The sequence below is a fragment of the Pan paniscus genome, chromosome 4 (assembly GCF_029289425.2).
Source record: "Pan paniscus chromosome 4, NHGRI_mPanPan1-v2.0_pri, whole genome shotgun sequence".
NCBI classification, from domain to species: Eukaryota; Metazoa; Chordata; class Mammalia; order Primates; family Hominidae; genus Pan; species Pan paniscus.
In genome coordinates, this window is record NC_073253.2 from 64,648,381 (window position 1) to 64,671,846 (window position 23,466).

General features: G+C 34.1%; 1 protein-coding gene across 1 annotated transcript in view; it reads left to right on the forward strand.

The window, feature by feature from the left end:
- The window catches only part of HCN1 (hyperpolarization activated cyclic nucleotide gated potassium channel 1), a 443,637-nt gene that overhangs the window by 26,280 nt on the left and 393,891 nt on the right, over window positions 1-23,466 (forward strand). The window contains exon 2 of the mRNA XM_003811014.8: window positions 18,880-19,303. Coding sequence (XP_003811062.3) covers window positions 18,880-19,303 — 424 coding nt within the window. The remainder of the gene's footprint in view (window positions 1-18,879; window positions 19,304-23,466) is intronic.

Here is a 23,466-nt window from a genome sequence, read left to right on the forward strand (position 1 = left end):
TTTCTAATTGAGGATGATTCTTAATGACCTCCAGCTTGGGAACTAAAATGCCTACATCCCTTAAGGAAAATGCACTGCTATGTTTATAGGCTCCTTTGGTAGCAATATTTTAAAGAAGCATAGGGCCAGAAGTTGGAATTAAAATTCTCTCCTAGCTTCAGATATTTAACTGCAAAACATATGAAATGGGTTGGATTTAGAATGTGGCAATTAACTTTTTTCATTATTGAAGAAAAATGAAAAGCTCCAGTAAAGCGTTATTTGGAGATGCAGTTTTTTGGGTTTTTTTCGTTTGTTTGTTTGTTTCACTTTGTTCCTAAATTTGCCTTTCCTTCTTTTTCTTCTGTCTGTGTGGCAGATACATAACATCTATGATTGAAAGCAAATTTCTCCATTTTGGTGAATGTCTAATTTTTTCTCTTCATCTATGACTACATTTTCCACATTTTTACTCTTCATATTTATTTTTTATTAAGAGTTTCCATACTATCAGTCTTAAAATGTAATCTGGTTTTTCCTAATCTTGAGAAGGAGGAAACAACTTTACACCTCCCTTCATTCCAATTACAGAGGGGGATGGGAAACACCATAAACTCATCTAAATAAATAAAAGAATAATCAAATTTCACTTATTCTAAAATGTTTTCTATGACTTTCCTATCTTTGACTTTCATTTGTTAACAGCCCATTTCATTAACACATAGTCTATAATATCATGTATCTCCACACAAACTGTTGTTCACTGTTTGCAATTTGTTCTTCAGTACAACCTCATTACCATTGCTTTCATAATGCTAACCTATCTTTGCATGATCAATCTAAAAGTTTGTTCTTTATCTACATTTCTCTCAGAGAAATTTTCAAATCAGTCTCATTTGCTGCTCCATCTTCCTGTTGGAACGAACTTGGCTCATGACCACCATTTTGGATCTTTTCTTCCTTCTATGTATAGTTTCCCCTTTGGAGGACTCATGTTCCTCTATAGGTTCAGTTCTCAAATCTATACAATTCCTAAAGCTGTTTCCTTGGTCCTGGCATCACTTCTGAGTTTTAGAATATTACAGTTCCAACTGTCTTCTGCCATGTGAATGTGAAACATGTTAAAGTCATTATCTCCAAAATTGAACTTATGATCTCCCCCACATCTACTCTCAAAATGTTCACATTATCATTTCCTAGCTTCTCTGGCATAAGACCTGAGAGTTATATTTGACTCCTTCAACTTCCTCTCTTCAAGTACAGGCAATTCCATATCTTACTAATTTTTCTCTCACAAAGATTCCTGACTCCATGTCTTTTTCTTTGCCTTCCCCAAGTTAGTTTTTTATATTAAATTTCTTTAAAGTTGCTCTAACTCTCTCAATTTCTTGCTCTGACACATGGTTAATTTCTACAAACTAAAACTTTTAGATTCGAGAAAACTATTGGAACTTTTCTGGGTTCACTTTCTATAAGGAATGAGATAGAGACCTAGAGCAGGAGGAATTTTCTCAAGATTTTAAGATCTAGGTATACTAAATATGAGAAGTTCAGCCCTTCTACATTCATTCTAATCTTCTTTCAACTATGCCATAGTACTATTCTTCAGCAGTTTTTCCCCCAACGCCAAAGAATTTGCTTTGGTCAATAATAAACATGAATACAGCTGACAACAAGATACTAGTGGACCACGATTTTGGCTTAAGTGCAGAATTTTTTTTTATAAAATTGTTTTAAGGGAAAGAGCAATTAATTTGGAAAATAGCAAAGCGGAAAACAAGCATCATGCTTATTACATCAAGTTCTTGTCACAGAATGTAACACTTGCTTATCTCCTAACATCCATAAAGGTCAGAATTTAGAAATGGCTATCATCTAAATCCAAATTATGAATGTATCACATAGGAATCTTATGCATTTTCAGTAATATGTATCTGTAGTGGAGCTAGAGATAAACATATAATTTTGCATGTGTGACTGTATCAGTCCGTTTTCACACTGCTTTAAAGATACTACCTGAGACTGGGTAATTTATGAAGAAAAGAAATTTAATTGACTCACAATTCCACATGGCTAGGGAGGCTTCAGGAAACTTATAATCATGGCGGAAGGTGAAGAGGAGGCCAAACACTTCTTATGTGGTGGCAGGAGAGAGAGATTGAGGGAGGAGGTGCTACACTTTTAAACCATCAGATCTTGTGAGAACTTCCTATTATGAGAACAGCAGAGGGGAAAGTGCCCCCATGATCCAATCACCTCCCACCAAATCCCTCCTTCCACACACGGGGATTACAATTTGAGATGAGATTTGGGTGGGAACACAGAGCCAAACCATATCAGTAGCTATCTATTTTGATAATAAATACAGATTATTTTTCATTAAGCTACTCTTAGGCATATAAGGAAATTGTGCTATTATTTGTGGCATAAAAAAGGTTGATTTTGGGAGGTATAAAATACAAAATCAAAATAAATCTGATGCATGACATTACATAGGAAAGAGCCCTGGGTTAGCTACCAGAAAATCTGCCTCCAAATCTTAGATGCCATTAACCAGTCAAGTGATCTTGGCCAAGTCACATACCATTTTAATTGTTTTAGATTTTTCATCTGTAAACATAGAATGAACAACACATTTTTATATGTCTCATAGAACTGGTGAGAAAATGCAATGAAAATTAATACTGTGAAAATACATTATGAATAGGAGTTATTTTTTTAGCAACTGGGAACATGGCTATTGTCTGAAGAACTACAATGTCATAGTAGCTTGACAACCAAGTTGAAACATAACAAGAGAGCTATAAAGCTTAATCACCTTACTAATGTTAGTTGTGTTTATTCGTAAGATTTCATCAAGTTTTAATTCAAAGTATTCTAGAATGTTTGAGTTTATAACTTGCAGACATTTAGATTGATCCTAGGCATGATTTTCTTTCAATGCATGTTTTAAAATTCACTGTATATTTGTTAATGTCAGCAGCCTTTGCTAATATTTTCCCAAACCTATAGTACATCTGACACAGTACTAGTACTTAAAATGTTTTTCAACTCATTACTTTTCTTGGAACTTCTTGGAATTATAGTTTTCAGTGTGATGGGGGTTGTAAGTCTTAAGTACCTTTATTTTTTTTAAGTCTGATATATAATTTTTACTCAAAGAATGAATAGTATAGGAAACTAATAGATTTCCCTTGGATATTTGTTTTGCAGCAAACAATTATGAGACTGGGAGCTTCTACCCACCAGGACCAGCATGGGTCTCTGGAGAGAGGTTGTAGGCCAGAGAATAATCCTTGAACTCTGACCTCATGAGAAACCACTAGGTGACTTTAGGGGCTCCTGATCATTGAAAGTATGCCCACAATCATTCTTACTATGTCCCTATGTGGCTTATTTCTTGAAAGCAGGTGAGGTTTGTAGGACCAGTGAGCCCAGCCTGAGTTCCATGGCTCTTCCTCTTCCTCTTACTATACTGATCAAACTAAGTTCTCACTTTACCTTCAAGGATGTGTGGAATATGTCATGTTTTTTCATAGCTTTAATCTAGCCAAGTTTTAGATATTTCACTTTTTAAATCTTCTCTTAGACATTAGGCTTTCCATTTCCTTAATCATTCCCACCCCCCTGATTTTTTCTGGATATCTTCCAATTTGTCTGCATTTTCATGATATTGAGGTGCCCCAAACAGTAAAATATTCAAGGAACAGACACATATAGACTGATTCTATGACGCAGTGTCTTTATTTATTAAAGCTGTGGTATTTATCCACTCATTTATTCAATTTATTTAGGGAGTTCACTGTAGTTGCATACACTGTGTTAGATAGACAATGGTGATATAATATAATGGGAAGTAGAGATAGATGTGATCCCTGGCCATGTTACATTTACTGTAGTTGGAGAAATAAACCTTTAAAAACAATTGTCCACATACATACAAAAATACAAAATATTTTATGTATATGAAGGAAAAGACATGATTCAGGGAATGTATTACTAGGCCACCTGACCAAGTCTGAGAGTAATTTATTCAGTCTATGAATGCTCATTTGGGTTTATTATGTACATATTGTGGTTGTGGCCTTTCTTTATATGTAACAGAACAATGACACGGTTGTTGCCTAATATAGAAGTATCAAGGGGTAGCTTATGAGAATTTATGCCCAAACAAATGTTTTTGTAATCTTATATGAAGTATGAATAAATATCTTTAGGACACATTGCTGTGTTTCATTGACTAGTAATTTAAACTCTAAGCAAAAACAGCATGCTGGCTAAGGAAACAGTTTTACTTCAAATCCTCCTAAACTACTTTTTTATATTCCCGGTTTGCCACCCCCTCATTTTCACCTAAATAGATATTCTAGAGGCACCATTGCTTGTCCTGGGATTAGATTTAACACATTCTAAGATTCATAGGCTACACAAGTTCATCAGAAAGAGTACAATGACTGTGGCTCAGAGACCGTGGGATTATGCTGGAGGAGTTGGTAAGCTCAATTGGGCATGGAGAATGTCAAGAAGAGAAGTTGCGGGGAGAGTATTACAAGTACTTACAGGGAGCGGTTGTGCAGAAGACATTTTAAAAAGGAGGTGTGAAGCTGAGTAAATAGACTAGCTTGTCTAAAGCTCCTTGATCAGGTTGAGGATTAGTGAGAGAAAAGGTCAGAGAAATTAGAGAGATTAGGTAGAAATGTAAATTAAGACATTTACATCAATTTTAAATTGCCAAGAGTTTTGGCACAGTTTAATTCTCATAAACATATTCTATAGGTTGGTATTTCTCTTTTAATCTTTTCTGTTATTATGTGACACCATATGGGTTTTGAAATAATGACTTTTGAGTTAGTAATCTGCAAACACAACAAAACTATTATTTTAAGAATTGCTATTTTTGATGCATTTATAAGATCCATTCTTGAGTCTTTACTTTTTTTTCCAAGTATCTCTCTGGTACCAAAAAGAGTCTGAGATTTTATTTCTTCACAAGTTTTCTGTTTTTGTTGTTTGCTTTTTAAGCTGTTGAAGAAACCAGATACACAGTCTGTCACTTAAATTACCCAAAGGTAAAAGCCATATCTTTTTTTAAAATTTTATTATTATTATACTTTAAGTTTTAGGGTACATGTGCACAATGTGCAGGTTAGTTACATATGTATACATGTGCCATGCTGGTGTGCTGCACCCATTAACTCGTCATTTAGCATTAGGTATACCTCCTAATGCTATCCCTCCCCCCTTCCCCCACCCCACAACAGTCCCCAGAGTGTGATGTGCCCCTTCCTGTGTCCATGTGTTCTCATTGTTCAATTCCCACCTATGAGTGAGAACATGCGGTGTTTGGTTTTTTGTCCTTGCGATAATTTACTGAGAGTGATGATTTCCAGTTTCATCCATGTCCCTACAAAGTACATGAACTCATCATTTTTTATGGCTACATAGTATTCCACAATGAATATGTGCCACATTTTCTTAATCCAGTCTATCATTGTTGGACATTTGGGTTGGTTCCAAGTCTTTGCTATTGTGAATAGTGCCACAATAGCATACGTGTGCATGTGTCTTTATAGCAGCATGATTTATAGTCATTTGGGTATATACCCAGTAATGGGATGGCTGGGTCAAATGGTATTTCTAGTTCTAGATCCCTGAGGAATCGCCACACTGACTTCCACAATGGTTGAACTAGTTTACAGTCCCACCAACAGTGTAAAAGTGTTCCTATTTCTCCACATCCTCTCCAGCACCTGTTGTTTCCTGACTTTTTAATGATTGCCATTCTAACTGGTGTGAGATGTTATCTCATTGTGGTTTTGATTTGCATTTCTCTGATGGCCAGTGATGATGAGCATTTTTTCATGTGTCTGTTGGCTGCATAAATGTCTTCTTTTGAGAAGTGTCTGTTCATGTCCTTCGCCCACTTTTTGATGGGGTTATTTGTTTTTTTCTCATAAATTTGTTTGAGTTCATTGTAGATTCTGGATATTAGCCCTTTGTCAGATGAGTAGGTTGTGAAAATTTTCTCCCATTTTGTAGGTTGCCTGTTCACTCTGATGGTAGTTTCTTTTGCTATGCAGAAGCTCTTTAGTTTAATGAGATCCCATTTGTCAATTTTGGCTTTTGTTGCCATTGCTTTTGGTGTTTTAGACATGAAGTCCTTGCCCATGCCTATGTCCTGAATGGTAATGCCTAGGTTTTCTTCTAGGGATTTTATGGTTTTAGGTCTAACGTTTAAGTCTTTAATCCCTCTTGAATTAAATTTTGTGTATGGTGTAAGGAAGGGATCCAGTTTCAGCTTTCTACATATGGCTAGCCAGTTTTCCCAGCACCATTTATTAAATAGGGAATCCTTTCCCCATTGTTTGTTTTTCTCAGGTTTGTCAAAGATCAGGTAGGTGTAGATATGCGGCGTTATTTCTGAGGGCTCTGTTCTGTTCCATTGATCTATCTGTTTTGGTACCAGTACCATGCTGTTTTGGTTACTGTAGCCTTGTAGTGTAGTTTGAAGTCAGGTAGCGTGATGCCTCTGGCTTTGTTCTTTTGGCTTAGGATTGACTTGGCGATGCGGGCTCTTTTTTGGTTCCATATGAACTTTAAAGTAGTTTTTTCCAATTCTGTGAAGAAAGTTATTGGTAGCTTGATGGGGATGGCATTGAATCTATAAATTACCTTGGGCAGTATGGCCATTTTCATGTTATTGATTCTTCCTACCCATGAGCATGGAATGTTCTTCCATTTCTTTGTATCCTCTTTTATTTCATTGAGCAGTGGTTTGTAGTTCTCCTTAAAGAGGTCCTTCATGTCCCTTGTAAGTTGGATTCCTAGGTATTTTATTCTCTTTGAAGCAATTGTGAATGGGAGTTCACTCATGATTTAACTCTCTGGTTGAAGCCATATCTTTAAAAAGTGAGCCAAAATGTGCAAATTACAAAACGTTTTTGCAGAACTTAGTAAATTTATAAATAATTTAAAAATTTCCTCTAAGTTACTGGCCTACATAAAAAAAGCAAGTGCAACATCTGCCTATTAATGGGATTCTGTTATCTATTGAGCAACATCATATCATCCATATGTGTATTTTCTGTTGAAGCAAAAAAGATTTAATAAGTACCACTAAATTATGAAGGAAAGGATGAAAGAAGATAGAACAAAAACAATTCTTGTTATACCTATGCAGAAACATACATACATGCGTTCTTTGTGGGTACTGTAGTGAATTGGAGTGGATATTCATTGAATTCATTTGTAAGTGATGGAAAATTTCTCACTATACTGGCAGATCTGCTTAAAGTACGCTGTAGGATTGGTGTGAATTGCTCAGAAAATTAAAGAAACTCAGTCTTTAATTCTTTAATATTCCACAGCAAATGTTGGTGTGCCCACACACCCTCGATATTTGTTACAGAGCTGGAAACATATGCTCCTGGTAGAATCATTTTCTTCCTTGACACATCACCCATTCTGCTCCATCAGATAATACGCAGCTGCCAGTGGGTGAAAACTTCAATGCAGTATAATATCAAATAACATATTTAAACATACTGTTTTAGGGAAAAGAACATATACTAGATAGAAATCGCATTCTTATTTATCCCTGTAGGACACTAAATATGTAGAAATGAGTAGTATTTAACTTCAAAAATTTGTTGTTAACATAAATAAGTAGATGTTGATTATTTTAGAAAATCATTTTGAAGGAAAAAGATATTATGAAATTTATAATCATAAACAGAACTTAACACCTTTTAAATTGAGATTTTATTTGATCACATTCTTGGCTGTCTTTGATCATGAGCCTACATTTTAATTGGGAAAGCAAAGACTTGAAAATATATTAGGAGCAAACTCTTGGGATAGCCTTGGATTTATTTTATATTATAACATCTAAAGCATTAGCTGAAAAAGTAAATATGCCACTAGACCTTTTAACTTTTATGCAATTTAATCCCTTTATCTCCACCTTGTTTCTAGTTCTCTTGGTATTCCTCCTGGCAACCCACGGACTAGCACTATGTTTGCTGCTCAATGGATGTTTGCGGTGTTGTCATGTACACAGAAGACTTGACCACTCTCCTTTGTGTCTTTTAGGACTGCCCTTTATAAAGCCTAACCTAGAACTTGTATTATTTTATAAGACATTATTGATTTGTTCATGTTTTCTTGAGGATTAGGCTGTATCTAATTCTCTTTGGAGGCATAGTGGCAAGCCCAGGAAGCAGCACATATTTGTTGACAAATTAATATTTGTGCCATGATAAATATGCAACCCCAGGAACTCCTTAGCAAATGCTGTCTTTAAATTTCTTTAATACCAGAACTTACTTAAAAGGTGACCAATTGATTATCTCTTTTGGAAACCCAGAGTACCTATGGTGTGCAATTTATGAACATGTCTTAAATTCTCTTTTAGTCATATTTAACTTCTTCATATTAGGCATATTAGGTCTTCATTTTTGAGGGGCTCCTTGAAGGCAGTATTTGCATATAGTTTGTGTATGCATTTCTCACAGTACTTAGAACAATACCTGCTGTGTACATATTTTTTGAAATTATTATAATGTAACTATTTGGAGAGAGTATTTGGTACCACATTTGACTCTTGCTTCCCAAGTGTTTTTTTGCATTTAGAGCATCTGAACTGACTTTGGTCAATGCACCAGTGAGATATCTTTGTGGGCTAAGGCAGAAATAATTCAGAAATCCCTTTTGAAACAGGTGATCTCATAGCTCCTCTGTTTAGAAGTTGCATGCTACTATATGGGCATAAGGACAGGGGAGCTATCACTTTGAGCCTCTGGGAATGTAGGCAAACTCTCAGTGGCTTCTATATCAAAAGACATAGAGACCAAAGGCCAGACATTGAGCTGTACCTATAGCATCATAGCCTATTCCCCTTCTCTTGTGAAAAGAGTTGTGTAAACCACCTGCTCAGATAGGTGACTGATAAGAATAGGTGGAAGTATTGTCATTGCTTCTCTAATAAGTGTACGATTTTTAAAAAGACTTTTCTTAAATTCTTAAATTATTTATCTGAATATGGTGGAGAGAGTGCAAGTACAGAAATTGGTCTTGGGTTCAAAATCAATTTGTATAATTTTCTGATTACAAGAAATTAAGAAGCGTCCTTAACTAGATGGTTTCAGTTTTCCTCTTTTCAAACTTAGACAAGGTTGCGTACCTCTTTGGTTGTTTGAGTATCAAACAAGACCAAGTCTTTAAAGTGTCTATTAGCTAATAAATATTTTATTTATTAGTTAATACTTTATTTAACATTTAATACTTTATTGCCCTAATGCTGCCTCCTTAATATTCAGTAAGACAAATTGTTATATCCAGAAATCAGAATCATTAACACATTCCAAAGCTTCCATAAAATGTGAACATTTTAAAGACTGAAGGGCACAGTTACGTGTTTGATTTTGTGCTGTCCATCACACCTGCAAACTGGAACAATAATCCAAATGATATGTATGGCATTGTCATCTTATGTATTAATAAAGAGCATAAAGATTCTTTGACATCTGTAGAGTAACAAGAAACACAGGGAGGTGACTTATATTATCAGCAAGACGAAAAATAAACTGGATGATTTGAAAATATGCAATGTGGTGGGAGGATTACAATAGCAATGAGGGAAAAATCTATCTGAAATTAAAACTCCAAACTTGAATAAACTTTAACTTAGCCATGTAATTAGACAGAAAATAATTCAATCACTATTTTCTTTTCATAATTTCACAGTGGTTAGATGAAAGTATATCAGTAAATATAAAACTGTCTGTAACTCACAGTCATTCAGCTGAGCTTCAAAATAAAATGTCTTCAATACATGTGTCATGGGACTATCTTATCGGTAAGATAACCAAATGTCAGTATTCTCTTTGTCCTTCTTTAGAAACAGCTAAAACATAGACCTCAGTTTACTGAATTGTATACTAGAGTGAATGGTACTAGAATACATTTTTGTTGAGAACGACATGACCACTGGCAGTATTTTTGCTTTCCTTAAAGGAATAAATTGTCAAGAGTTAGAAGCAGGAAATAAAATTTAAAAACCACTCAGTGGTCCATCAAATGAAAATACTTAGAAGTTAAGGAGTAGTTTTAGATTAAACTTCTAGAAGAGCTCTAAATTTAAACACCAGGAGCTATTTTATACATTATTTCTAAATAATTTAAATTAAGGATTTTTTAAATGGAAAATCTACATGTCATTATAAAGATAGAATGCTACAGGATAGATGTTCTTAATACCCTGGGAGTTCTGCTCCGGTCTGTATCCTTTAATAAAAGCTATAGACTTACAGAAATATAATTCATGGGTTATATTTAGGGAGGAACAGATGTTTGGATTCTGCAAAGTGAAACTTGTGGCCTTCATTTGAAGTGATTTTGAATGATGCAATATAAGTCCCCTTGAATGATATCTTTGTTCTTGTTGTCTAAAGCAAGAAGATTAAAATAGTTTATTAAAAACGTGCATCATAATTCTACCATTTGAGGAGAAATAAAGGCTTATACCTGATTAATTTTGAAATCATCCAAAAGAACAAATGATTGTATTTATTTATTTATTTATTTATTTATTTATTATTATTATACTTTAAGTTTTAGGGTACATGTGCACAATGTGCAGGTTAGTTACATATGTATACATTTGACATGCTGGTGCGCTGCACCCACTAACTCGTCATCTAGCATTAGGTATATCTCCCAATGCTATCCGTCCCCTCTCCCCCCACCCCACAATAGTCCCCAGAGTGTGATGTTCCCCTTCCTGTGTCCATGTGTTCTCATTGTTCAAATCCCACCTATGATCGTATTTATTTTTAACTAGAATTGTGTAATGCTATAATAAACCCTCATTAACACAGATACTAATTTGGAATTTGATCATTGGGAAATCAGCAGTATATATACTATTTGCTAGGCAATTTAAAATCATTAACACAGATACTAATTTGGAATTTGATCATTGGGAAATCAGCATTATATATACTATTTGCTAGGCAATTTAAGTATAAAGATGATTGTAATTTAATTTGGCTAGGAATAAGGGCTAAAACAGTATTTTTGGAGACTGTTTATTAAGCAGTCTTTATCAAATTATTGTTGACATCATATTATGGCAGAGTATTCACTGTTCAGTAGTAGATGTGCTCAGATGCTGAAAATCATGTAGCATAGAAATTACGATAGGCATTTGGGACAAGAGGAGATCAACTCCAACTGGGATAGAGATCAGGTGAAAGGGAGTTCTGTGAAGGAACTGGAATTTATTTGACTGTTGAAGTAGTGTAAGGCAATGTAGAGGTTGAGTTTGGGTTTAGGAAAAGGAAATCCCAGTTGTCATTTTGGGGTGGGGGATGGCAGAGATGATGACTCTGAAAAAGAGTCTTTTTAATTTAGCTTGGGACTGTGTATGTGAAAAAATTCCAGGTACCGAATTGGGACATACTTAAGAGGATTTTGAATGGTTACATTTCATTTTGTAAGCAATAGGAAAGTCTAGTGGATATAAATAGGAGGCAATTTACCAGGGCAGGTAGAAACAGGAAAATTAGAAAACATAATAATGACATAAGAACTTCATCCAGGATGATGACAATGGAACAAAATGAAAAGCTGAATTTGAAAAATATTGTATTAGGGAAGATATAGAGCTGGGCAAGTAATCAAATGCCAGAGCTGGGCAGAGAGAAGAGTCAGGGACATTTCTGAAGTTTTATGCATAGTGGATGGATGAAAGAAAAAAAGCTATGCTATAATAAACAGAAATAAAAATATCAGGTGAATTATTTTGAGACTAGAAGATTAGTTAGTCTAGATTTAAGTCTGGTGAGATGACTATTCTATCAGGAAATTTGGAAGCCACTAACTGTACAGGATATATAGTTGTTTGTAACTATATATCCTGCATAGTTAGCAATGCCTAACTTCATAGCAGAGGTTAAAGCTAGTGATCAATTTGAGGACCATTTACCTTAACATATTAGTTAAACCTGTGGAGGTTGGTGAGGATGAAGGAGAGAGTGAATAGAAGGAAGAAGAGTTGGGTAGAATTGAGTCATGTGTAATGTCCACATTGTTAATGGTAGAAGAGGAGTCAGATAAGAATTGAGAAAAATGAGTTTATGCTAATACAGAAATATGAGTGAGAAATTATTATAATGTAGAGTCATAGAAATCAAAGCCTTGGGAGAGTTTCAAGTAGGAGAGGTGAGCAGCTGTAGCTGTAAAATCCCACAAACAAGAGTATGTGAAGCAATATAAGATTTTTAATATTGACAGAAGGCTAACAAACAATAAAAAAATACAGTTTCAGGAGAAGGGGGAAATAGACAAAACATGTTTACTTTTGCTTGGATTGGTACACAACTTAATACTTTCATAGGTTTTAAATTTCTATTTCATTAGCTTAATTTAATAAAACATTTTCATGAGTAGCTAAAACAATGCACCACCCACCCATCTCATGTTCTCATTGGATAAATTGCTAGTTTATTGGAAGACATCTAAATGCCTTTAAATATAGTCTAACTTTGTTTTATTCATTACTTAGGCTAAACTTTCCCTCAGATAGGATCATTTTGCAAGGGTTTACTATTTTAAGAAAGTTAGCATATTTCCACTCCAAATTGCCTATGTTTGAGTTGTCTGGATTTTTAAAATATATTTCCTTCCCACCCTCCATGGATAATAAATTTGGCCTTGTGAGACATCAAGGCATTAGACCAAGTAGCAAACCTGGCCAATGAAACTTTTTTGCAAAGTTTCTAAATACACATATTTTACAAAATATCCTTCCCAGTGTGAATCTTAGTATTAAGAGGATTGGGAAGAGGACCTAGCATTTAAGAGAAGGCACCTTATGCTAGTTTTCAAAACATATGTACCAAATCATCAGGCTATTAGATTTTAAAAATTGAATCAGTTTTAAATAAAATTTGGGACATGATTTTGAGGACTATTGTTGTTATAAAAATTAAATCTAGCTGGGTATTTATTTGCTTATTTATTTGTTTATTTATGCAGGTTGATAAGTTGTTATAAACATGCTCAATTCATGTTTCATATTTATAAAATAATTGATATCAAGAGGCCATTCTTCTAAATGCAATGGTCCAAACTTTTATATTGTGGCTAGTGATGTTAATTAATCTCCCAGAATACCACTAATTTTGAAACCAGTGACAGATCACAGAAGCAGCACACTATGGCTGTATATCAGCCAAAGAGGTGCTATATTTCATGAGAAGTTATCAAAAGCATTTATCTTTTGGGAATTCTATTTCTTTCTTTTAGAAGTGAATCTTAAGTGTGAGTTGAGGGGACAGATTTATGACATCATTTGACTTCAACTGTAGATAAAATAGGAGCGTCTGTAAATCTGGTACCGTGTCAGGAAATTAACCATAAATATTTTTATTCAATTCTGCTTAATGACAAATATTTATTTCATCACAGAGAGGGGAGAAAAGAATTTTTCATTCAATATTTAGAGAGAATATTGTAAATACAAGCACCTTTAGTAGTAGTAAAGTATGGCGATTATTTAAATCTCATTAAAACTTTAGGTTAGAAATGTCTGACATCAGGCTGTTTCAAGTAGAGAAGATAACGTAAGCAATTGGGGCTGGGGAACCTTAAGAAGAGTGGGAAGTTCTTGTTGGAACAAGGAGGAGTTCTCCTTACCACAAGCCTTAAAGGGTTGCATGTGGGTAGAGAAAAGAAAGTATGACTGAATTTGAAATTCTTCTTGATTTAGTATCATGGACTAATCTTTACAATGCCACTTTATCTCTTCTAAAAACCTATAGGGAGAAGATACACTCTACATAAAAAATAAGTGGCCTATGAAAATTATTTTATTAGTAGTTGATATTATACTTATTAGTGATAATATATTATTTTCTTTAGCCTATTCTATATATTTCCAGTGAAAAAGGTAAAATAGTTACCTAGATTATGACTTTGCTGTAATTATAAAGATCATTAGTTTTCCAGTGAGTGTCCTCTCTGCTTTGCTGGTATTTCAGAGAAAGGAAGTTTCTACATAACAGTTTCTTTCTCCATCCCCTTCAGTTGATGGGGTTTTATTATAAGGAAGGAGAAATAAGTAAAGAGTCCTATCATTGTTGACGTTAGGCTTTGTGGAGAACTGGCACCTTATTCAGGATACCACAGAGATTCCAGTGTAAGATAGAATTCCAAAGCTATCATTTTTGTGTCGTGGCTTCTCTTCATACAGGTTCTATATGCTACACTTTGCATACACTATTGCATGTAGTCCTCACACAGAGTAACTCTAAGAGTAGTAGAAAAAAATGAAAGTTTATGGCAGCTAAATATCTTGCTCCAAATCATCCAGTTAGTGGAGCTAGGATTTTAACTGTGGTCTGCCTTCAAAGTCCAAGCAAGTTCTTTTACAAATACTTTTTCTCTGGGGCAGGATGAATAGAAGTAGGTAGATATATGATATGTAAAATCGTCTCAAATATACAACTCTTTTGTTTTTTAGATATCTAACCTAAGAGCATATTTCTAACCTCTTTGTTTCCTATTTTATTTATTTTAACATATTCTGTTGTAAAAATGAAAACCCTTAATAAGTAAAATCCAGATCTATATGCAAGACAAATAAGAAATTATTATTTACTTTGTTAATGGCTCTTTGGCTTATTATAAAAGGTTTTCTTTAAATATCCCCCATTAAAGTGTGTGTTTTCATTACAAATCCAATTAATAAATATTCTTAACATTTGCTATCTTAGATGCTGTCTATCTTATAGCAGAAAATATATAGAAGACAAGATACAGTTTTGAACTTTAAATAACTTAAATCAGTAATGATGGAAGAAACACATACAAATAGTAACAGAATTAAAAATAAATTAGGAAACATGTTGAGAATATATGCTGCTCTGAGGGTTGTAAAAAAAAAAAAAACTAACAAATGAGGTGAAAGAAGGATGAATAGGAAAAGCACATGTGATTTTTAGGGCAGTGAAACTACTGGTGTATATACATGTCACTATGTATTTGCCCAAACCATAGAATGTACACCAACAGTGAATCCTAATGTAAACTGTGGGCTCTGGGTGATAATGAGATGTCAGTGTAGGTTCATCATTTGTAACAATTTTTTTTATGGTGGGGGATGTTGATAATGGGGAGGGACTATATATGTGTAGGGGCAGGAGGCATATAAGAAATCTCTGTACACTCAGCTAAAGTTTTCCATGAACCTAAAACTACTCTAAAAATAAAGTCTACTAAAACAAAAATAAAACACACACTCACACACAAACAAACTAAGAAACTCATTGCCAGAATGGGATTTGAGGGAGAAGTAGAATGCTGTTAGGTAGAAAGATAGCTGGAATGGAAGTAATCATATCTCCTGTATGTGTACCCAGGTAGGCATGAGGGCAAAGCATGAGCAAGTGCCCTCTTGCCTGAGCTATGGGATGCTTGTCCTCAATTGTTAAAAGAGGGGGATGGAAAGGCAGGAGGAGGCCATATCCCGGAGTGCCTTGACAAACAGACTAAGTTGTTTTCGTTTAATTGAGAGAGTCAGTGCTGGTTGTTGACCTAGCAAATTGATTGTTAGGTAAGTTGCTTTGGGAGTGGTGGGACTTGATTAGAAAGAAGAGGCAGGAGACTCATGAGGAATTTCAAGCAGAAGGTGGCTCTGCCCAGACCAGAGAAATAAGAATGGAAGGAGGGGATAGATAGGAAAGATGATATGGTAATAAAATGTGCAAGACATAGAAACTGAGAGTTAAGGTAAAGAAGGAGCTTGGGTATCTAAGAGAAATTTTGAGAGTAAAGAGCTAGAAAGAAAGACTCATGGGCAATTAGGTAAGAGATTTTCATGAGGTCAATTTTTAAGAACCCATTTACTTTTTTTAAAGAAGGTATATTGCACTTCTAGAACAGGTGATGATTGTATTTTTTTATTACCTAAGGAATGAATCCATGCTAACTAAAGACAATATTATGTAAGCATATAAAAGCACCTGTGGTTTTGTCTGCAAAATAGAGTCGATGTTACTTTAAAAGGATATTATGGGGTTTAACAGAGTTTCCTACTGGTATTGAGATATCTAATGGCTTCAGACCATATTAAGTATTGCTAGCAAAAAGCTATAGTGTGATAAGCATTATTACTGTAGTAAAGAATGAATGGTGCTTTCTTTTCATCTCTATTGCTCTGAGGGATGGGATATTAGTTTTCCTTCAAAAAAAGCTTCTATCTTAATTACAGAAATGCAAAGATGTCTGTAGAAAGGAGTATTTTTCATTAGGTTGCTGGGTGCTTCCCACAAAATTGGATTTCTTGTGGTAAGTGAGGAAGGGTAAATGGGTACTGACTAGGCCACTGGCATTGTGTGCCACAATTATATGCCAGGCCCTGGGATTAGCATATATCGTCTCGTTTAATCCATAAAACCCTGTATATTTGGCTCTGTAATAATCTTCTTTGAACAGGTTAGAAAATGTAAAATAAAATCATTTAATTGACTTGTATTTAAATAAAACAGCTGGTAAGACTTTCTGAATGAGGACAGCTGCAGTGGGAATAGTAAAGTGCAAATGGATGAATACAACATACATTTAGGTGTGAGAACTAAACAGCCTTGGTGATCAATTGGATATGGGTTTGAGCAGATTTAGGGCCAGGAGTTATTTAGGATGGCTCCATGGTTTCTGGCTTGCAAATCACATATAGAGTTATTCCATTCCCTGAGATAGGGGATATGTGAGGAATATATGTGGGAGAGGAGATTATGAGTTTGAGCTTAGGCATGCTGTTTGAGATGAGTGTGAGATATGCCAGGAGAGAGATTTAATGGGCTACTGATTATGAGGATTAGGAGGCTTAGAAGATAGGAATGGACTGAAGATAAAGCTTTTGGGGTCATCAGTTACAAATTAATTATTAAAGGCATGGATAAGTGTATAATATTTCTCAAGGGCAATGCGTAGAATAGAAGATGAAAGGGCTATGTGTGACACCCAGGGGAACAACAGCCTTGAAGGGGAGGGCAGAGAGAGAAGCTTACAGAAGGGACTTGATAGGAGTGCCCAGAAGTGAAAAATCCTCAGGGTACACACAGTTTCATTTTAGAGTTTAGTAGTGCCATTTCTTTGTGAAATAGCTGTTACAATATTGCTCCTCCTCTACATCTCTCCTCTGTCCTTATTGTGTTGAATGGTATATTTTGCATTTCCTTTGTGAGAAGATATAAAACCATTTCATTTAAACTGCCAGTACATGTTGTATGACTGACATGGGTATTTGTACAGTTGTTTCAAAAATTGCAGGCAAGTTTTGACAGAAATACTGGTGAAATCTTCAAAATAACAAACGCTTATCCTTTACAACATCCTGAGGCTGGAGACAGGGGAGCTAGGGCCTATTATAGTTTTTTCTTCAACTAGTACTTTTATTTCAGGAGTCATTCTTAATTACAGATGATAGTAACTTTGAAAGCTTTATACACATGTATACCTCACCAAAATGTAGCTCAAATAGTCTAAGTAGGAGTATTCATGTAAAACAAAAATATCTTGGTAAACAGACATTTTTATCATGGAAGTTTATATTGTTTATACAAAACTCCTCAAATAACATACCTATGACTAGGATAAAGTAACTCATGTTTCTGGATACATTTCACGATTATACAGTTGTGTTAGTTTATTTTTTCATTTTTGCAAGTATATACGGTAACAACTATAAATATTTGATTAATAGGAGTGTCAACAGACTGAAAGAACCCTTATAAAAATAACACTATAGTTATGTCAAGTGAATTTAGTTAAGCTATATAAACCAGCAATGAAGTTCCTGGTTTTCTCTCAATTTTAATGTAAGTTGAGATAAGAATATTTCAAAAGGTACTTAGTAGTCATAGGCATGTTCAGAATTAAATTAGAAATGTTAAAGATTTTTTTTAGCTGGGCATGGTGGCACGCCTGTAATGCCAGCTACTCGGGAGGCTGAGGCGGGAGGAGAATCACTTGAACTCAGGAGGCGGAGGTTTCAGTGAGCTGAGATCGTGCCATTTTACTCCAACCTGGGCAACAAGAATGAAACTCCGTCTCAAAAAAAAAAAAAAAAAAAAAAAAAAGAAAGAAAGAAAGAATTTTTATGGAAAAGTAGTGGCAATATATTTGAAGTAGTTGTTCAATAAAGTAGTAATAAAAACACAAATTTTAGGTAGATTCTAGTTTCAAATATGGAGTAGAACTTGCTCAGTTCTTTTTAGCATCAGACCAAAATTAGTTTTCTTATTTCAAGCAAAAGAAAAATAAAGCATAAAATATTTGGAGTACTGCAAAACTCCAGTGTATTCTAGATTCCATGGCAAAACTAATCTGTATTCCTTGAGATAAATTTGCAGTACTAAAATTGTTAGAGTATCCTATTTATTTCTGGGTTTTTTTTCTAATCTATGATTGGTAAATTGACATCTAAAATAATTCAAAACATCTTCAAAGAGCCTTCCCAAAGTCTTTCTTACAGATCTTCTAATCTTATACTTCTTTCTAGTTTCTGTCTATATTTTGTATTAAGTATAAGGTAGGTTGCTTTTTTTGCCTCTTTACTAAATAAATGGGGGTATGAATGTTTTTGATTTTATTTGTATAATGCTTCATATCACATAATTTTTAGAATTCCGTAATCATAATGCCTTGGTTTAAGAATATATTAATTTTACTTAGATTTAAACATATAGCCATTTAAGGAATTACATTTTTAAAAAATAAAATCATTTCTTTGTTCTTTTACTTATTGATCTCACTATATGTCAGTAATAATTTTTCATGGGGGGGATAGGCTGGTTATTTTCTATATCTTAAAATCTGATTTTTTATTTGTTGTAGGTTTTACTGGGATTTAATAATGCTTATAATGATGGTTGGAAATCTAGTCATCATACCAGTTGGAATCACATTCTTTACAGAGCAAACAACAACACCATGGATTATTTTCAATGTGGCATCAGATACAGTTTTCCTATTGGACCTGATCATGAATTTTAGGACTGGGACTGTCAATGAAGACAGTTCTGAAATCATCCTGGACCCCAAAGTGATCAAGATGAATTATTTAAAAAGCTGGTTTGTGGTTGACTTCATCTCATCCATCCCAGTGGATTATATCTTTCTTATTGTAGAAAAAGGAATGGATTCTGAAGTTTACAAGACAGCCAGGGCACTTCGCATTGTGAGGTTTACAAAAATTCTCAGTCTCTTGCGTTTATTACGACTTTCAAGGTTAATTAGATACATACATCAATGGGAAGAGGTAAGATGCATCTTTTTCTTTTTTAAATCTATATCATAAAATTGTTAATTATGGCTGTTTTACAATGAACAACTGTGCAATGTGTAATGAGTTTTATGAAATTCAAGTAGAAAAATGTATTTGACTCCTCTTTTCCATGCATAAGTGATATACTTGTATCCCTAAAATATATGATCAAATAATGGATTTGAATGAACTGAAAAAAATAGTGATCGTTTTATGCCAATTTATTTTATTTTTAAATAAATGCACTTTAATCAGCAATTATTATCTTGATCAATACAACCCCTTTCCCACCTTGGTTTTTTTATCTAATATAAATACATCAAGTGCCATTATTTTGATAAAGATGTGTAGGGTCTGATTGCTAATCTGGCACATCATTAGCTCTGTGAGATAGTGTGGTTTTTGTATCCTCTAATATTGAAGTTTCATTGAATTCATGATTGGGTAAAACAGATTGTTTCTTTATTTCCAAATTGTATATATAAAGGCTTTGATTTTAGCGTATTAATTTTGCTTATTGTTATGCCTTGCCTATAGTAACTTATTATAGTTTCTCCCTATTAGTTCATTTCATAATACTAAAAAGGAACATATTCATGAGGACATTAGTACATAGAAAACACAAAGAGTATAGTGAATAAATGGAGTGAATCTGACCAATCAGGCCCATATTTTGCTGAATAGAGCATCTGTTGTTAGGCAGTGGGTGGGACCTGAGAGGGCTCAGCCAACTGGAGTTTCCAAAGATCTGAGTTAAACCATCATCAAGCAAAGGAGTTTATATCCCTATCTTCAAAGTCTGAATATTAACCATTTTGACTTCCTTTTCTTCCTAAGTCTTTTTGTATTAATTATAACCTGAATTTTATTGTCTGCATAAACGTAAGAGTCCAAAAGACTTGTAGAATGCCTAAACCGACACTAATGAAAGTCATATAAGGTCATATACTGGCTATAGAATATTGCTTTCCTCCCTACAGAAATACTTTTTAGCATTTTCAAGATAAATTATGTTTTTAAATATGTCATAAAATGGAAGTTCTCTTTGATTTCTGTGAGGCGGTAGCAGTGTTTTTGTATGTGCTTGTCAGTGACATTTTGGTTCACAGGATTTCAGGAAATGACATGCAATAATAAAACACTGCATAATACACTGATAAAAAGGCATAAAAATGGATCATTCTTAAAATATAGATATGGGATATATTTAAAAGCAAATGAAGCACATTTGAGAAATCAGATTCATCTTGTAATTTTTCTCTATGTAGCACATTCCATCTAAAATGGAATAAATGTTCAGTTCTCAAAGCCTTTTTATGCTAATTTGAGATTAATACCAAACCAAGATGATTCTTGCTAATAATTGCTAATATTTATTGAAGGCTTATTACACATCAACTAGTATGTTTGATTCTTTACATATATTAGCTCACTGAATCTTCCTAACAACACAATGATGTAAATATAATTATTGTCATTATTTTACAGATGAGAACAATTAAATACAATAAGGTAACTCGTCCAGATTCATAGAACTAGTAAGAAGTGGAGCTGGGATTCCAAACTTGGCAATCAGACTCAGGAGCCAGTGCTCTTAACTGCAAAACTATATAGGTTCTTACTATGATATATAATGTTTTAGTTATAAATATCTTAATATTCTACCATTTTATAGATTGTCTAACGAATTATAGGGAACTTTTCTTAAGTAAGACTGTGGGCCATGCAATGCAACAGAGTTGAATAGTACCTCTTAAAACAAGGCCACGGAAAAATATTTTAACAAATATCCTGTGAGAGGAAAGTCACTGATATAAACATCCAGTCAATTAAAAATACAGTAGCAATGTGACTATTTTTAGTATCTTGTGGTTTTAGCCCAGTTACCCTAGAGAATGGCAGCAGGATGAACAGATGGCATCCTATCAGATAAAATGGCAGGCCATGTGGTCATATAAGAGTATACTCCTTAACACCAATGTCCTTTGGCTTCTGGCAGTAATTACAGGCACCTAGGTCTGTGTAACATGATGTGTTTTAAAGATGCCATGATAAAATTTAGGAACATCAGCTCACTGCTATCATTATTGTAAAATGCAATTTAATATGCACTTACAGACATTTGGTAACCAAGCACATTCAGGCTAGAGTTGTGAGTTGGCAACATGTTTCTTATAAATAAATGACCTTGGTAATAAATGAACCATAAGCCCATTTAGGTGAAGAATGTTTTCTTGATTATATGATACCCCCATATAATATCATATATCATGGGTATTTAATGCCCATTAGTAATGCTGTTCAACAGGGAAGAAACAGAGTCATAATCCAGAATTTAATACAAATTAATCTTTCCATCACCTACATGTTTCTAACCATAATCTCCAAGAAACTTGAATGGCTCCAAAATGGGAAACAGGTAGAGAGACCTGATTTTTGTAAATGTCACCAGGATGTGTTTACAAGTAGAAATACAACAAATAAATCAGAAAAACTAGCTCTGTGAGCTTTTGCAATAAAAATTCAGAGGAAGATGTGAGTTCACCCACATGTCTTTGGTTCTGGGTGTTTTAGTATCAAGCTGGCTAATGCTAAATTCAGCAAATTTGGGGAAGTAATGTGTGAAGTCTGGAAGCTGCCACTGTTCTAAATGAATCATTCCTGAGGAAAGCTGCTGCCTTCTATAGGAAGCTGCTTCCATCTTCAACAATACATTTTTTTTTTCTGGACTGAATTAGTTCAACTGAAAAACAAGAAGCCCTGATGCCAGATAAATTAGAAAAATATTATGAATGAGATACAGAAGCTTTAAATTTTTGTGCTTATGTTATTATCATTACTAAAGCTGAATTAGTGGTTAATACAGGAGGAAAAAACTGATTTGAGCAACTAATTTATGAAACACATGGCGTTAAGAAGTGAGGAGGGAAGTTGTTTTCATGAACCAATTATAAGATCAATAGATTTGGGATGTAAAAATAGCTTTCTGTGACATTACACTGAAACTTTATATATATTGCCAGGTGAGGTAAAAACCAGAGACAATTTAGATAAATCAAGCCAGAAATTTCTTTTCTTGTAATAGCTAGAAAGCTGAGGTGAATCTTTCCTATTTTTATGTTTGGTTTAAAAAAACTATTATTTGAATTCAGCATTGTCGTTGTTGTTATTGTGTTTAAAGACAGTGATCCAAGCCAGACTGCTATTTCATAACCTATCACAAGGGTAACAAATTCCTTGTGATCTTCCTAAAAGAGACATACGGTGAGGAAATCCCTGGAAATTAAATGGAATATGTGACAATCACAAGCCACTGAAGAGATAAAGAGTAGATTAAGGGCTTAGTGAATAGGAGATTATTCAGTTTGTAAAGGTGAAGAGTTCCTTTACAGCTGCTGATCTCAGTCATTTTATCAACAGGAGATGACCTTCGAAATTTTTTAGAGGTTTAGGAAATATTAATTGCAAATACAAATGCTACTCTGTAATGATTATCTCTTTGTAGGACTTAATGTCATAGGTAAAGCATAAATTCTTCTTAATTTTAAAAAGTGGGAAATGCATCATTATATAATAACTATGGCTTTGGAATATATAACTATAATATTTTACTTTTTATTCATCATTTCCTATCTCCCCAACCTCCTTTGTATAGAACTGGGACATATTACAATTAATTAAATACATTTTGGGACAGGAAAGAGGGCCTGTGGTTTTGATCTTTTGTATCTATAGCAATTTCAGATGAATAATGTGTCTTGAACATTTCAATGCTTGTCTTGAAACCAATATTAGATTTTTATACTGGCTTAGAGATAGTTTAATATACAAATTATGTATAACAACAGAGCAGTAATAAGGAAATTTATTCCATAGGGAGCTAATGCAGATTACAGTTTCTATCTTTGGTTAATTTTAGCATTCAAATTGGTGTAGAGTAGAAACTAACTGTTACTATAAATTGCCTATCTATAATTATACAATACATATTCTAATTACTTTTATATTTTTAAAAACACATAGGATTCTAAGACTTGCCATAAGCAAACTGCAGAGTTTTCCCAAACCTGCCCTGTATTAGAACTTAGAGAGGCTCCCTATTACTTATCACATCAAATCTGTGTTTCCTTGCTGTGCCTTCAAGTCTCTCCAGCACA